The sequence below is a fragment of the Mus pahari genome, chromosome 3 (genome assembly GCF_900095145.1).
Source record: "Mus pahari chromosome 3, PAHARI_EIJ_v1.1, whole genome shotgun sequence".
NCBI classification, from domain to species: domain Eukaryota; kingdom Metazoa; phylum Chordata; class Mammalia; order Rodentia; family Muridae; genus Mus; species Mus pahari.
This window is the reverse complement of record NC_034592.1, coordinates 52,666,998-52,683,702: the sequence shown is the minus strand read 5'-3', so window position 1 is coordinate 52,683,702 and position 16,705 is coordinate 52,666,998. Positions and strand designations below refer to the sequence as shown.

The 16,705-nt window shown below is 35.0% G+C and overlaps 1 protein-coding gene and 1 long non-coding RNA gene across 3 annotated transcripts in view; one reads left to right on the top strand and one right to left on the bottom strand.

Moving 5' to 3' along the window:
* The window catches only part of LOC110319362, a 101,130-nt gene that overhangs the window by 42,509 nt on the left and 41,916 nt on the right, over positions 1-16,705 (bottom strand). The window lies entirely within an intron of this gene.
* Scn9a (sodium voltage-gated channel alpha subunit 9) overlaps positions 1-16,705 on the top strand; it is a 149,773-nt gene that overhangs the window by 129,510 nt on the left and 3,558 nt on the right. For both annotated transcript variants that reach the window (XM_021194855.1, XM_021194854.1), the window contains exons 21-26: positions 3,636-3,758; positions 8,250-8,531; positions 9,220-9,273; positions 10,061-10,198; positions 14,477-14,581; positions 14,841-15,111. In XM_021194855.1, coding sequence (XP_021050514.1) covers positions 3,636-3,758; positions 8,250-8,531; positions 9,220-9,273; positions 10,061-10,198; positions 14,477-14,581; positions 14,841-15,111 — 973 coding nt within the window. The remainder of the gene's footprint in view (positions 1-3,635; positions 3,759-8,249; positions 8,532-9,219; positions 9,274-10,060; positions 10,199-14,476; positions 14,582-14,840; positions 15,112-16,705) is intronic.

Here is a 16,705-nt window from a genome sequence, read left to right as displayed (position 1 = left end):
AGAGAGAGAGAGAGAGAAAGAAAGAAAGAAAGAAAGAAAGAAAGAAAGAAAGAAAGAAAGAAAGAAAGAAAGAAAGAAAGAAAGAAAGAAAGAAAGACAGACCAGAGGATCTTTGAGCAATAAAAACAGAAAAGGGCAGATGAGTCTCTTAGAAAGACAGGATGCTTATTTTCACATTAATTTCTCAGATAAAGGAGAGATATTCAAGTTGTCTCACATAGTGGGTTAAAACTTGGGTTAAAAATTCAGGATTAAGACTAATTCTATGCTAGAGGGAATGAAAGTCTAGGGAATATTTATCTCAATCATAATGATGGAGAAAACCAAAATGAGTCTCCTTTTCTCAAACATTTAACTACCGCCCGCTCCAGAGGCCAGCAACGCACAGAAGTCACCAATTGCTTCAGTAAATGCAGAGAACATTTTAGGACTTGGATGATGAAAATCCATAAAAATACTTTAATTTACATGTTATTCAACATAGGAAGCATGATTTGGAGGCTAGGGACAGGACTCAATTGTATAGTGTCTGCCTACCATGTGTGAGGCACTACGTTCATTATTCATCACAGAAAAAAACAAGGTGGAAGAGATGGTGAGTTTGTGTCATTACTTCCTTATTTTAATTTGTTGACAATTTTATATGAATATATACTAATTACTTCTCTTCTTAGTAGTCTGTAGTTCTTTGTGTAGGCTTGAGGGTCACTGAGTTTCTAGCTCCCCTCCAACATAGTCCACATTAGAACATCTATTGCTGTTGGCTTTGTTCAGCTCACAATGTTAGGCAGTCGTGTTGGTAAAGCTTTCTGGTGTAGTCTCTAACATTCCTAGAATACATATGTATTTAGGAATATGGATGTATGTTCATGTGCAAACACACACATACACACATATGTAACGATGGGTGAAAAAGAGAGAGGAGGGGTTTTCTCAAAACCCACAGATTTGAGAAAAAAAAGATCATTGACCCAAATTATTGTGGCCAAAGTAATTATAGCAAGCAATTAATTGAAACAAGATTTTTAATGCCAGGGCCAGGAAGCGGGAGTGGGTGGGTTGGGGAGCAGGGTGGGGGGAGGGTATAGGGGACTTTTGGGATAGCATTTGAAATGTGAATGAAGGAAATATCTAATAAAAATGTAAAAAAAAAATCCAAAAAAAATGTGAACATAGATGTGTCTCCCTAAAAGCGGGGTTCAAGAGCTCATCACTGGAAATTATGAGATAAGGACATTTACTGTCCAGGAGTAGGGGCTATCCAAATAGGGAATTTGTCAGGTAAATAGGTGGTGTTACAGAAACTGAATATAACAATTTCCTGAAATAAAGAGATGATTACAAGTGCTCATAACAAGGTAATTGTCATAATAACCTTTTGAAACAAAAGGCATGAGTGCCATTTCCTGGAACATGCAGCATAGAACTATTTGTAGTGAAGGCTACTGGTGGGGCATAGCCCAACATTGAGAGACAGTTTTAATTATAAACAGGAATGAATCTACCTTACCTTCACTACAAAATGACTTTAAAGTCTGTGACGGAGGCAGGCTGATTTATCAATATGAGGCAGGCTGATTTATCAATATGAGGCAGGCTGATTTATCAATATGAGGCAGGCTGATTTATCAATACGAGATGATTTGGAGGGAGGAAATTGAAGTGGGAGATGATTTCATTATTATGAACTCAAAAAATAAAGGAAATACTTCTAACATTAAAAACAAATAATATACATGTGGGGTCATGAGCATAGGTTCCCAGTTATAGACTGGAGTGCAGTGTTTCTCAAGACGATCACATATTCACTTTCAGAACATTCAGCATCAGTTTGAAGGACAATTCTACTATTTCATTAAAGACTGCAAATTTTATATAATACTTTTTAGAATCTCTCTTGTGAAAAAGAGAGCATGCTTTTTTCTTAAGTGGGAAATGAGGGGCATGCATGACTGAATCAGTTTAGGAGTGAGAAGAGTAATGAGTCCTATGCGCTATAGGTTATTAAAAATGTATGCTCCATTTAGTGGGATATTCTGAAGTAACTTCATAAGGACATCAATTCCACAGAGCAAGTGCCTGTCTCAGGCAGCTGAACTTCTAAGGAGTGAAGGTTTTTTCTTTAAACTCTTCAGTAGAAATTGACCTGAATCCACTCTTCTCTAGAAATACTGAGTTTCTTTGACACGGCAGTAGCTTGTGTTGAAGGCACTGTTCTTAGACACAGTGCCCGCTGCAGTAAATAGTAAACGGAAATTACTCAGAGACAGAACGCACTTAGAGATACAGATTTTTATTCTCTGGGAACTCACTGTTCTGTTCTGAAATGGATGTTGGTTTCTTTTCTGCAAGTGTTCTTTCATTTGAGATGATCCATGGAAAGAGTACCCATTCCTGTAGCATCGTCATCATGGTTGCTAGGCCTACCATGATGAAATTATGTCTTTAGGTTGATGGTTAAGTCATTAGTCATTCAGTCTCACTGCATTTTCAATAGAATTCAAAATTCCATCTGTAAATTATTACAGTCAGATCTCTTTCGAAAATATTGACAAATCAAAGGCTGTAAATGCTCTTATTTTGAAGTTGTTCCCATCTCCATCATGAATCTTCAGATGGCTTTCAAATACAAGCTATAATCATGTTTAGATCTACTTAAGTTTTTAACATACTTTTTAATTGGAAAATTATTTTTATTAGATATTTTCTTCGTTTACATTTCAAATGCTATCCCAAAAGTCCCCTATACCCTCCTCCTGCCCTGCTGCCCAACCCACTCACTCCCACTTCCTGGACCTGGCATTCCCATGTACTGGGGCATATAATCTTCACAAGACCAAGGGCCTCTCCTACCAATTACGGCTGACTAGGCCATCCTCTGCTACATATGCAGCTAGAGACACGAGCTCTGGGGGTACTGGTTAGTTCATATTGTTGTTCCACCTATAGGGTTGTAGCCCCCTTCAGTTCCTTGGGTACTTTCTCTAGCTCCTCCATTGGGGTCCCTGTGTTCCATCCAATAGATAACTGTGAGCAACCACTTCTGTATTTGCCAGACATTGGCATAGCCTCACAAGTTTTTAAACAAACTTTTTTTTTTTTGGTTTTTCGAGACAGGGTTTTTCTGTGTAGCCCTGGCTGTCCTGGAACTCACTTTGTAGACCAGGCTGGCCTTGAACTCAGAAATCCACCTGCCTTTGCCTCCCAAGTGCTGGGATTAAAGGCATGCTCCACCACCGCCCGGCTTAAACAGACTTTTATTTACAGCTTTGGAAGCACACTGAGGTGTGCCATGGGTTTCATTTTAATAGAAAATTTAAATTGGGCACTATTATTAAGGTTCACATTTAGTAAACAATTAGATATCCAGTAATTATGAAATACAAAAATTGTAGATGTTTATACTTCAATGTGGTAATGAGTAACCTTACTTCCTTCCATTATTTCCTCTTTAAGTTAACCTTCCAAGAATTCTATTTTTTTTTTCAAAAAACTTCCTTCTTAGCTAATATGGGGAGGGCCAATTCAAAGCAAATTACATTCTTGTTGCTTTCTCTTAGTGCAATTTATAACTGAATTTTCATTGTGTCTTGTCACTTCATTAAAATCCTTACTGAGAATGTCATTTTTTGCAGGTGTCTCTCGTTACTTTAGTAGCCAACACTCTTGGCTACTCAGACCTTGGCCCCATTAAATCTCTACGGACACTGAGGGCCCTAAGACCCCTAAGAGCTTTGTCTAGATTTGAAGGAATGAGGGTAAGAAAATACCAAACTCCTTAATGCAAAATTCTTATTTTTTGAAATAATTATTTTTATATCTTATTTTTGAAATAATTATAAAACAATTGTACAGTAATTATGGACTATCACTGTATATGTACATGAACATATGCATACTCATGAGATATGGTTATATAGAATAAGGATGCACAAAATTTTAGAGTGCCTACTAAGTTACAAAGTAACAGATGATACTATATTCCTTCCTTTACATATTATGGATAAAAATATATTGAATAACTAATAAAAGGCCTCTATTTTTCAAAAATGGAGATTATCCTATGCTAGAATTGAAGGATGAGATCACCATTCATCGTGATATGACTTCTCATATACACATCAATAGTTTGCCTCATCAAATATCTAAATGATTTTTGATTACAGAACAAACTTAGGTAGGGAATATAAGAAAGGATAAGAAGGTGGGGTAGCATTAGCTATTGAATCTGATTTCAAGCTCAAAATAATGATTCAAAACCAGTGGAATTATACCAAAATTGCACTTAAAGAAATCTAAGCCCTAGGAGTTAAGTTCCTTTGCCATATGCTGTATAATAGCCCCCAAAGAGTCATTCCATAAAAACAAAGTGAAATGAACAGAAACTACAGTCAACCTGGTTTTAAGGAATGTATTAAATCAGCAACTTCTTCATAAAATCCATAGAGTACAATGCCTATATTTCCTGCATTTAGCACAAGTCATTTGTTGCTATTCATCTTGAATTCCTTCTTCCTCAGATTTATGCCTGATCTTCACACATTGTTCTCTCACATTGGAGTGCTTCTATTTCCTGATTTGAGCCCCAATTCACAAACTTCAATATAGCAGTCATCAATACAAATGCCTCTTAACAGTAAATTGAATTTGAAATTTGCCTTGTCTAAGACACACCCAAACATCCTTTTATCTTTGACCATATGCCCCAAACCCTCATCATATTATACACATTGATTTCTACTTGTAATCTCCGAGCAGTTTAACATGGAGGCACATCTGGCTCATCCATTTTAAATATATGAATACTAGCAAACTATTAGCATTGCCTAAGGGTTATTTATAAATGCAGACTTCTAACTCAGCCTTTCCAGCTACCCCCAAAAGCTGAGAAAAGAAGGTCAAGATTTAGAGACTTCCCTAGCTCATGTAGTGAGACTGAATCTCAGAAAAATAGAAGCCTAAGATAGTTCGTTGATAGGGTGCATACGTTACCTTGCATGTGTGTGAGTTCACATGCACAGAACTCTTACACACACACACACACCCAACACACGTACATACCACACCTCCAGTGTCTACTCTAAGTCCTGCCAAAGGACAGATTCTGGGCTTAATCATCCCCTTTTAATCATCAGAGAATGATCTGATTTTCAGCCTTTGTATTATTAGCTCTGCTTGCTTAAGTGCCACTGTAACCTTTGACTAGCTCATGCATACAGTAGATGATTGCCAAGTGTATGATAGATCACTATTTCAAAAGAACTTCTAAGTAAAACACAAACAGCACAAGAATGAAAACCTCCCATTTCACTTTGTGCAAATTGATTGAATTAGGATTTTAAACTTTAAGGTTAACATCTTTATTATTAGTTGAATATTGTATTCATACTGGATTGGCCCACAAATTTGAACAATATATATTGCATTTCCATAAACAGAACATTTCTGTCCCAAGACAACTATTTCTTTTTCTCATAAAAACAAGTCTACAATTTATAGGGTTTTTTCTCTTGCTTTATTTTTGGTTTTGGTTTTATTGGGGGGGGTGGATTTTGGTATTGGTTTTAGTTTGGTTTTATTTTTTGGTGGTAATGGTGATTTTTGCTTATTTTTATAGAACAAGTGAGTCTGATTCAAAACATTTTAATATGTTTATAGTATCCAAATATTTGTTTGTTTACCCTGAAAAGTAGTTCTTCAAGAGGCAGGGGTACTTTGGGAGAAGAAAGAAACAGTAGATGTGAGACATTTGAGTGCAGCTTCCTCAGGGTCCTGAGGCTCTGCTCCTTCCCTATAATTCTAAGACACAGTTTAACATCCTTGTTGTGCTGGGAAAAAAACAAAATATATAATAGTACATAGTTTATCCTCCCCCAACAGACAGGAAATTGTCCAAGTCAAGGAAACAACATTCAGTGGAACCATCTATAGATGTTAGCACGTATTGCTACAGGAATGCCACAGGGGATTGTGTGCTGGTGACAGTTTAAAATCTCACAATGTGTTAACATTGGAGCCATGACTCTCCAAGAAAGTCAAAAGCCACAGGCCACTAGACACTCCAAACATGGATGCTGTAAGTTATAGAAAGAGTTGTCCATACCCAAATAGCGCCAGGAGGGAGCAAGCCTCCCAGGAATGCCGACAGGCCTGTGAGTGCAGGTTGGACCACCACTGCTGCTCAGAGGATCCCGCCCAGAACCCTCAGGACACAGGAACCGAGAGGCTGCCTGGAACAGGAGTCTTCGGGCTCCATCTGTGCCCTGAGCCGATCTTGTGCCATAAAGCTACATACACAAATAGTGCCAGGAGAGAGCTAGTCTCCAAAGAGAGCCTACACACCTGCAAGCACAGGTAAGATCACCATTTCTCTTCAAATTCCTGGCCCAAGAGGGACCCTCACAGAGCCATCGTGACACAGAAACCAAGGATCAGCTGGGTATAGGATTGATACACAGGCTTGCAGGAAGGACAAGGTAAAGTCAGAGAAAGCAAGACCAGCTAACCCCAGAGATAACCAAATGGAGAAAGGCAAGCATAAGAACATAAGCAACAGAAACCAAGACTATTTGGCATCAACAGAACCCAGTTCTCCCACCACAGAAAACCCTGGTTACCCCCAACAAACCAGAAAAGCAAGACTCTGATTTAAAGTCACATCTCATGATGATGATGATAGAGGAATTTAAGAAGGACATAATAAAGAAATACAAAAGAACACAAACAGGTAGAAGACCTTAAAGAGGAAAGACAAAAATCCATTAAAGAATTACAGGAAAACACAATGAAACAGGTGAAGGAACTGAACAAATCCATCCAGGATCTAAAAATGGAAATAAAAACAATAAAGAAATCACAAAGGGAGACAACACTGGAGATAGAAAACCTAGGAAAGAGATGAGGAGTCATAGATACAAGCATCATCAACAGAATACAAGAGATAGAAGAGAGAATCTCAGGTTCAGAAGATACCATAGAAAACATTGACACAACCGTCAAAGAAAATGCAAAATACAAAAAGCTCCTAACCCAAAACATCCAGGAAATCCAAGATACAATGAGAAGATGAAACCTAAGTATAATAGGTATAGAAGAGAGTGAAGATTCCCAACTTAGACGGCCAGTAAATATCTTCAACAAAATTATAGAAGAAAACTTCCCAAACCTAAAGAAAGAGATGCCCATGAACATACAAGAAGCCTACACAATTCCAAATAGATTGGACCAGAAAAGAAATTCTTCCTGTCACATAACAATCACATAATACACTAAACAAAGAAAGAATATTAAAAGCAATAAGGGGGAAAGGTTAAGTAACATATAAAGGCAGACCTATTAGAATTACACCAGACTTCTCACCAGAGACTATGAAAACTAGAAGATCCTAGGGAGATCTCATACAGACTCTAAGAGAACACAAATGCCAACCCAGACTACTATACCGAACAAAACTCTCAATTACCATAGATGGAGAAACTTTTGAAAAGGGGACCTCAGTGGAAGTATGCCTATACTTGGCTAAACACTTACATAAAAGCTACTTTTAGAGCTAGAATGATAATTTCAAGAAAACTACCTTGACTTTGTATAATCATCACAATCTAAAGCTTACAGACCACTAAAAGACTCCCAGCCTTAACTTAATTGAATACAAACTAATAAGTTCACTATATGGGAGAGTGTGTTTGTAAAAGCTGGTGATTTCAGGAACATGGGACTGTAAATATATATATATATATCCTTAAATATATATATATCCTTAAATATATATATCCTTAAATATATATATATCCTTAAATATATATATCCTTAAATATATATATATATCCATATATATATATATATATATATATATATATATCCTTAAATATATATGTATTTGACTTTTTTTTTAAATATATATGTATATGACTTTGTATTAGCAGAATCTGGTTTTTGGAGAGTTTTTGGGGAGAGGGGGGTATTTGTTTGTTTGTTTGTTTGTTTTTGCTTTTTTCAGTTATTTGAAGTCCAATATCATCTTGGCCATCTACTCCTCTGTGTATGCTAGTAGCTTTATTGTCTTAATCATGAAACTGGTAAGTCAGAAATCACAGGGCTCACACCTTTTATTACTAGGTGCACTACTGACCACTGTATTTTGGTTGCTCAATGTTGATTGGTTGGGCTTGCACCTTTAATTCTGCATTGGTATCTGTTTGTCATTTTCTACTGATCTCAACCACTCTTGTCTTTCTTTTGGGTATCAGGTCGTGGTCAACGCACTCATAGGAGCCATCCCTTCCATCATGAATGTGCTTCTTGTGTGCCTTATATTCTGGCTAATATTTAGCATCATGGGAGTCAATCTGTTTGCTGGCAAGTTCTATGAGTGTGTTAACACCACAGATGGCTCACGATTTTCTGTATCTCAAGTTGCAAACCGTTCTGAGTGTTTTGCCCTGATGAATGTTAGTGGAAATGTGCGATGGAAAAACCTGAAAGTAAACTTCGATAACGTTGGGCTTGGTTACCTGTCACTGCTTCAAGTTGTAAGTGACTCCCTTCATGCATACTTAATATAGACTGAAGAGTATAAAACACTGTGTAAATGTGCTACTAATGAGAAATTAAGATGCCATATGATTTTTCAAATAGATTTAATATTTTCTTAGAGCGTGTGCTCTGTAAGCATAGCTAAAGAGCACAGCTTTCTTGATTTGTAGATTTATTAATCCACAACTGACAGTTTATTTTCATTTGAATCACCATCACTACATCAACAGACAATTACCATCCAAGTAGTCATTATGGGACTTTTATGTTTATCTTACAAGGTAATAGAAAGACTTTTTTTTTTTCTTAAAGGCATTGAGAAGCCCTGAGAAATAGAGACAAATTATTTCCTGCTCTAATGATAAAATTCTCTTCCACTTTTGGAAAGGAGAAGTTCAGATGTAAAATACACAAGAATTTGTAACAATTTGGAAATTCCAGGAAAATGTTTAGAGTATTTCCTTTTAAAAATTGCAGTAGTTTTCATGTCTGAAATAAATGTATGTGGTGCTCTGACTTTTTTTAAAAAAAAATTATAGCATTTTTATGTTAACTCTGTATTTTTAAATAGAACAAAACTAATTTTTTGCTGCTAGTAATACTGGAATATTAAGTAGATAAACTGTGTTCATGATTATTTTAGAATCTGAGTTGCACATTCAATTTCTCTAAATGTATTTATAGGCAACGTTCAAGGGATGGATGGATATTATGTATGCAGCAGTTGACTCTGTTAATGTAAGTATTGATCAACCTAAAACCAAGTCTTAAATTTTATTTATTTATTTTTATTTTAGCTTTATAATTTGAACTTCAGTTCTCTAGTGCCGTGAATATGTACAAATACAACCAAAAGCTGCCTCCCTAGTGATTTCAATTTCTTAGGCATATAGCATTTGGAGGTCGACCCAGTGTAAATTCTGGGTCTGCTATATTGTGCTAATTCTACAACCAACTCTGAGCAGTCTACTGAAAAAAAAGTAATAATCCAGTGTCTCCCTCACTGTTCGTTGTGAGGATCCACCATCCAGCACTTAGCACAGGCTAGTGGTAACCCATGAGCAGCAAATACTCGTTGATCAAAATAAAAGTAAAGTGATTTTTATTCATAGTTTTTAGTGTTTTATGTTTTGAAACACTTTGAAATAGTATCTTTGCCAATAAACTTTAAAGATTTCTGGCTGTTTTATGTTTCTGTGAAATCTAGTAAAGATATTTTTATAAATAATGAAACATAATAAAATCAATATGACTCCAGTATGATCACTTTTACAATTTCATTTGGAAATTAAGGGAATTCTTTCAGTCATTTATCTGGTGACTTGTCCTATCAGTCTGAGATCAATCACTGCTTATGAAAAGGTCCTTTATATATTACTTGAAGAGTGTGTATGTATACAGTGTAAGCATCTATTAAACACGTGCTTATTGCTGAATACGTGTGCTTCTGAAATACTTTTTCCAGCCCATGTACAACTGGAAATAATCAATGTTACTGTCAACATGCTATTGACTTTTTCCTCAGGTAAATGCACAACCAATATATGAATACAGCCTCTACATGTACATTTATTTTGTCATCTTCATCATCTTTGGCTCATTCTTCACTTTGAACTTGTTCATTGGTGTAATCATAGATAATTTCAACCAACAGAAAAAGAAGATAAGTATTTTAAGTGTTTCCTACATTGCACTGAAAAAGGATGAACTTCATATAAATGGATTATTTTGCGTTTATTTTTCAAAATAATTGGTCAAGTATGTAATTGTGTATATGTATAATCTTATTTTTGTAGTTTTAAAAGTTATATTAATAGTTTTAATTAAATTATTACATTATGTTATATATAGTTACATATTATCTATTATATTATTATTTACAGTATTATTTATTCATATACTACTATATATATTAAATTTTATGAAAATATAGTTGTAATTAAACACAATAGTCTTAAACATTATATTAATTCTCTGATTTTTCTGATGTTGCCTATAGAGTACTGAACGACAAATATACCACTAGCTCAAAGCAGTGAGGTACTTTGTTCAAAGTAGTTTTATTTATTTATTTCAGAGGTATTCTTTGTTTCCTGCTAACCATCGTTCTGTGGTGTATCTTATGATGGAAGTTAAGTTACAGTTACTTATGATATGGCTGCTGAACTCATGTCACTTATAGCATAAGAAATAATATAGCTAATGAAAGTAAGACCTGCTGAGTGTGTGTGTCAATCTGCTTAGCTTTTGCGCTCAATAATTTTCATATCAGCTTTAGATTCTTTTGATTGTCATAATAAACCACAACAAAGAATATGAATTAAAACAACAGTAATTTATTCCCCACGTATCTAGATGTTAGAAGTCCAGTATCAGAGTTAGAGAAGTCATGCCTTTTTCCTCTATAAGAGGAGCCATCCTTGTATCCCCTAGTCCCTGTCAGCTCAGGCTTCGATTTTGGATGAGGACAGGGAAAAAAATCTATGATTGCATTATTTTTTCCCCCTCTATATTGTCTCCTCCTTTAATGAGTACCTGATCATGAATCTGCTCAATGCCACTTGGACCTCCTCTTGATTAAAAGACACTAGGCAGTAACAATATCTTTAATCAATGTCACATTCTGGGGTGCTGGAATTAGGATTTACATAGATTTTTGAAGGGAATAGAATTCAACATATACACTCAACCATTATAGTCCTAATTGTTGCTACAATGCCCTAGGAAAGAGCATATGGAGTTGGGGATCTAACATATCTAAAGCACTTACATAGGAAGCACAAGGTCCTGTATTTGTCTGAGCATAAAAATAAGTAACCAAATAAAATTAGGAAAATAGAAAAAAAGGAAAGGTACATAGAACAAGAAATTACTCCAAATCGGATATGAGACTAAGTAGAATTAGTAATATATCTCCTATCTACTGCACATATAAAATAGTAAAAAGCACAATGAGAAAAATTTACACAGATGCACATGAGCAGTCAGGAAGCTGATGCAGTTGTATGTGGTATCTGATTTGCCTTTTGAAGGTAAGAAAGAGAAGATGCAGAAACTGAGAGGTCAGTGGGCAGACTATCTTCTTGAGGGAGAACAGAAATATGTGCCTATAATGTCTTGCCCTAATAAACAAGGCCACTATTCAATTGATCAGAAACTCACTCCGTTAATATGGAGTTTAGATTTGAAGATAGAAATTTTTAAAAATATGTGATGTTTGTAACTTTGTGAAAGCAGATTTGAAAACCCTTATTAAATATTACTCAGCATGAGCTGATATGTCATTGGATATTTTAAGAAAGGAATAACATTCAAGCATTGACATTTCTGTAATTCTGTTATGTCCAATACTGCATAAGATGCCTCATGTGTGTAATTTAGAGAAATGATCTCTAATTAACATCTTAGAAAGGTTATGTGACATTTACAGTCTGACCCTAGAGAGTAGCTTCATCAAAAACCAAGCCCCAAAATTCTTTCAATCACAGATTATGCATCTGGGCTTTAGTATACATAGTACAGGAAATGTCTATTTGGTTCAAAGTCCATATGTAATCTGGGATTCAAGGTAGATGCTTAAATATCTTTAATATAAAAATTTTAATTACGGTTTATGGCTCTACCAATCCCTTAGGAAGAAACACTCACATTTTACCAGTTTTCTCTACAATACATCATCTCTGTTAGTACTCTCTTCATCATTAATATATTCATGTGACATTGCAAATTTCTATTACTAATCATAAGCATACAACTGAGGATGAGTAAGTATAGGTTCGAGTTATTGGAAAATTAGAGAGATAACAGATGTTGACTATGAATGTAGGCACCTATGTGCAAATTGTAAGTAACAAAAACCCTTTTAATAACTACATGCTTATGAGGAAGATGAATATAACTACATTAAACTACCTCTCATTCAAAACTTTGGAACCACAAATATTTCAGATGTCGTACTTTCTTGTATTTTTAAATATTAATATATATAGTAAGATATTGAGATATGGGGCCCAAGCCTAAACAAAAAGATAATCATTTATGATTCAAAGATATGAGATGAAGATAATTTGGCAAACAATTTGAAGTGTACCTGAATTTTCACTAAGACCCAAGCCACTGGGCTAAGAATGGAATTCTTCACTTTGGGTGTCATGCCAATTCTCAAAACATTCAGAATTAGAAACATTTCAACTTAGTATAGAACATTTATAAGGTGTTTTTCTTCCATAGTTTTATACTAAGTATTTGGCAAGCATAATTTCACTTGATTCTCTCAGAAAATAAATGATGCATTTACTGTATAACAGTATGATAATAATGCATTAAGGAAATCAAGAAACTTATGTATAGACAAGAGAGATGAGATTTGAACAAAGATAAGAACCCAGTCTTAACTGATATGCAATAGAGCTTTGACACCCAATGAACATTCAGATAGGACAAACTGACCACTAGAATGTCTGTCTGGCATCTCTAGGAGACTATTTTGCACAAGTCCTATATAGTCTGAGGTAACACAACAGTTAGAGGCTCTGGGTTGCACAGTCTCCTCTAGGATTCACCATACCCATCATGATATTTTGCAATCAGAATATCGTCCCTGGAAAAACAAAGTGTGCAAGATTATTTTGGGCTTCAAATTTCTTCCCCATGTGCTGTTACCAACTTTTGTTTCGTTTCTGACATGTGAGGTTAGTCAGTCACTACTAATAAGCACCAAGGACCAAGGCTGATCTTAACATTTGGTACTCATCAGATGAGTACCAAAATAAATGGCATAACGACTGTGGGCCAACTAGAAAGAGTGGGTAATGTCCAAGAAAAAGAAAGTGTGGCTACTATTAGGCATATGGCCAGTAAGAAATGAACCCAAAATGGAACTGAATATAACTTAAACCAAGAAAACAAAATGGAAGACACAGCCAGGTTGCCCTCAACTTCAAGACACCATAAGTTAAGTAAAGGAGTTGGAGCTTCAAGTTCTCAGAAATGAATCGATAACACACACACATTATTCTATATTATGCTATTAGTTTAAAATGGCTACAGTAAAGATCAGAGCAGAGTCCATACAACTCTGTGAAGATTATAGATAACCTTCAGAAGTCAGCAAAGCATCAAGAAGTAACCAACGTTTCTAGCCTTCCTTTCTGATGTTTCGTCTTGTCTAATGAAGAAAGGGGTAAAATGTGACTTTTGACCTCAGTTTTTGCTCTTGAATCTTGGTGACTGAATTTCTTTTGTTTAATCACTTGATAGTCTTTCAGATCACTCAAGGCTGACCACTGGTAGCTTCCTTTGTACCTGAACTTTACAAGTGTAATGTTGATATCCAATAGAATATTTGTATTGAGACCGGAGAGGGATTATTAAAAATCCAGTTTCCTTACATGATAACAGACACAGACATGGATGTTGACATAGAAAATGAGCTGCACATGAATTTCTAAAATTGTCTGTAATTTTTTCTCCATTTGTGAAGTGGTGTCATTGGGAAATAAATATAGATTAATAGAAAATTAGTATTGTCATAGTTGTTATTTTAGAACCCTTCTTGCAATTAGAGTCCTAAACATCTGCCAAAGCATGAAAGACAATTAGAAATCTTCCTAATCTATCTGTTACTTAGCAAAAATGTTTTCTAGTAAAAGAGATAGCAGAGGAAATAAAGCCCTAACATAGGCTAAAGTAGAACATATTAGTATATCAAAAGGTAATGGAGCCAGTCATGATTATATGTTGTGTATATTCTACATATTTGAATTATAGTATCTCCATGTTTACACATAGATAATCCTTTTTAGGCATCTTATGTATAGCTCTGAGGTATTATGAAAGTAAATATCATCTCTATATTTATATATTTAACCTTTTTATGAAATACAAGAAAGAACTACACTTTGGTTCTGGTTTTAATTGGATTTCTTTTTTATTCCTTTACCTTGGAGGTCAAGATATCTTTATGACAGAAGAACAGAAGAAATACTATAATGCAATGAAGAAGCTGGGGTCCAAGAAACCACAAAAACCAATTCCAAGGCCAGGGGTAAATACAAACACACACACACACACACACACACACACACACACACACGTTTTTACTAATCATTCTCCTAACCATGTTCATGTTCTAAATTTGTAACATAATTTTATTGTTTTAAAAATTTACTCATTTTTCATACAATACATTTGATCATGATGTTCTCCTCTCTCAACTCCTCCCAGAACATTTGTATGCTCAATGTTGCAGATAATACTTTAAATTTTTATTCAGTGTTCTGTCTCACCTTTGGTTTCTTTTACAGAACAAATTCCAAGGATGCATATTTGACTTAGTGACGAACCAAGCTTTTGATATCACCATCATGGTTCTTATCTGCCTCAATATGGTAACCATGATGGTAGAAAAGGAAGGGCAAACTGAGTACATGAGTTATGTGCTCTACTGGATCAACGTGGTCTTCATCATCCTGTTCACTGGGGAGTGTGTGCTGAAGCTGATCTCTCTCAGGCATTACTACTTCACTGTGGGATGGAACATTTTTGATTTTGTGGTAGTGATCCTCTCCATTGTAGGTAAGGCCGTTTACTAATCAAATCTTAATTTTGGATAAAGTCCATATGTGTTCTAAGAAGTGTCTGCATGTTTGAGATCCATTTTACTGTAGAATAAATTATTAGCATGACAGAAGGAAGTAGATTTAGAAGAAAAACAAAGTTCTGTGCAAATTCAAACCCTAGTCCTGAAAGCCAAATATGTGGGTATTTCAGAAAGAATTCCTATTAAGATTAGTTTCCAAGTCTGCCTCAAGAAGCCTGATTATTGACATCTATTCATAGTTGTGTCTTAGAAGCCACTGAAGAATTTGAAATTATTTTTAGTTTTAGCAGGGACAAAGCTAATTGATACGGATACTGGCTTGTTTTTGAAATTCGTCCTGGACTTAAATGTCACAAAATTGATGTTTTATCTCTAAAATTAATACTGGATCAGTCTACAAATTTAGTTATTTCTCATTTAGCAGTTGTGTCTGTGTGTCAAAGACATGATTTATACGTCTTTTCTTTCACTGTCACTTCTTTCCTGTTCTCTTTATACCCAACATGCCTAATATTTTAAGGTTACATTTAATTTTTAGCATTGAAATTTCTTGATGGAAGAAACTGCAGGATAAAATGCACAGCTAATCAAACGGGGACATAAAAATCTAAAGGTTATATAATCCAGAACCACAATAAAAAATGTCAAATGACTTAAAAACAGTTTTCAAATAGTATTGTCACCAGATATGATATATTCAAGCAAATTAAAATTCAGGTAATGATGTCATAGTGACAAGATACAGTATAATGATGGGACTATTCCCATTCAGTCAGGATGAATAAAAGACCCAGGAGTCATCATCTTTATCTTTATTACATCATGGCACTCCTGTAAAGGTAAAGAGTTGATTGTGGCCATGCATACTTATCTGCCATTCCAGCATTCAAGATTCTGTGGTCCTCCTGCACAGCTATCTGTAATCCCAGCATTAAGGAGGCTTTGCCAGGGGGATATGGAGTCCCAGACCATCTGAGGCTACCTAGTCAGACAATCTCAAACTTTAAAATAAATAATAATAATAATAATAATAATAATAATAAATCAGTTAGAATTCAGAAAAGTCAAATTATAAGTTACATATCAACACTGAAATTTTTGTTAACCAAAAAAATACAAAAAAATATTTGAAGAAAAGTTAAATTCAAACTTATAATAAAAATAAGATTACAAATCCGGTAATAAATTTACCATGTAATGTATCAGATGTCTATGAAGTAATGAAGAACAAAAAAAGCTGAAATAATTGAAGGCTTATCTTGTGCTTGCTTCCAAAGTCTTTCATTGAAATGCTGACTTTTTGAAGATCTGTTAGTTTTTATTCATATGTATGTGTGTATCTGTGTGAATGTATCTTATGTGTGGGGCTCCCACAGAAGCCAGAAACAAGGTGCTGGTGACCCCCTGGAGCTGAGGTAGCAGGCTGTTGTGAGTCACCAGATATAGGGCCTGGAAACAGATTTCATATCCTCTGCAAAAGCAGCTAAAAATATATATATATATATATATATATATATATATATATATATATATATTAACCTCTGAGAGACTTCTCCAGTCTCAGTGACC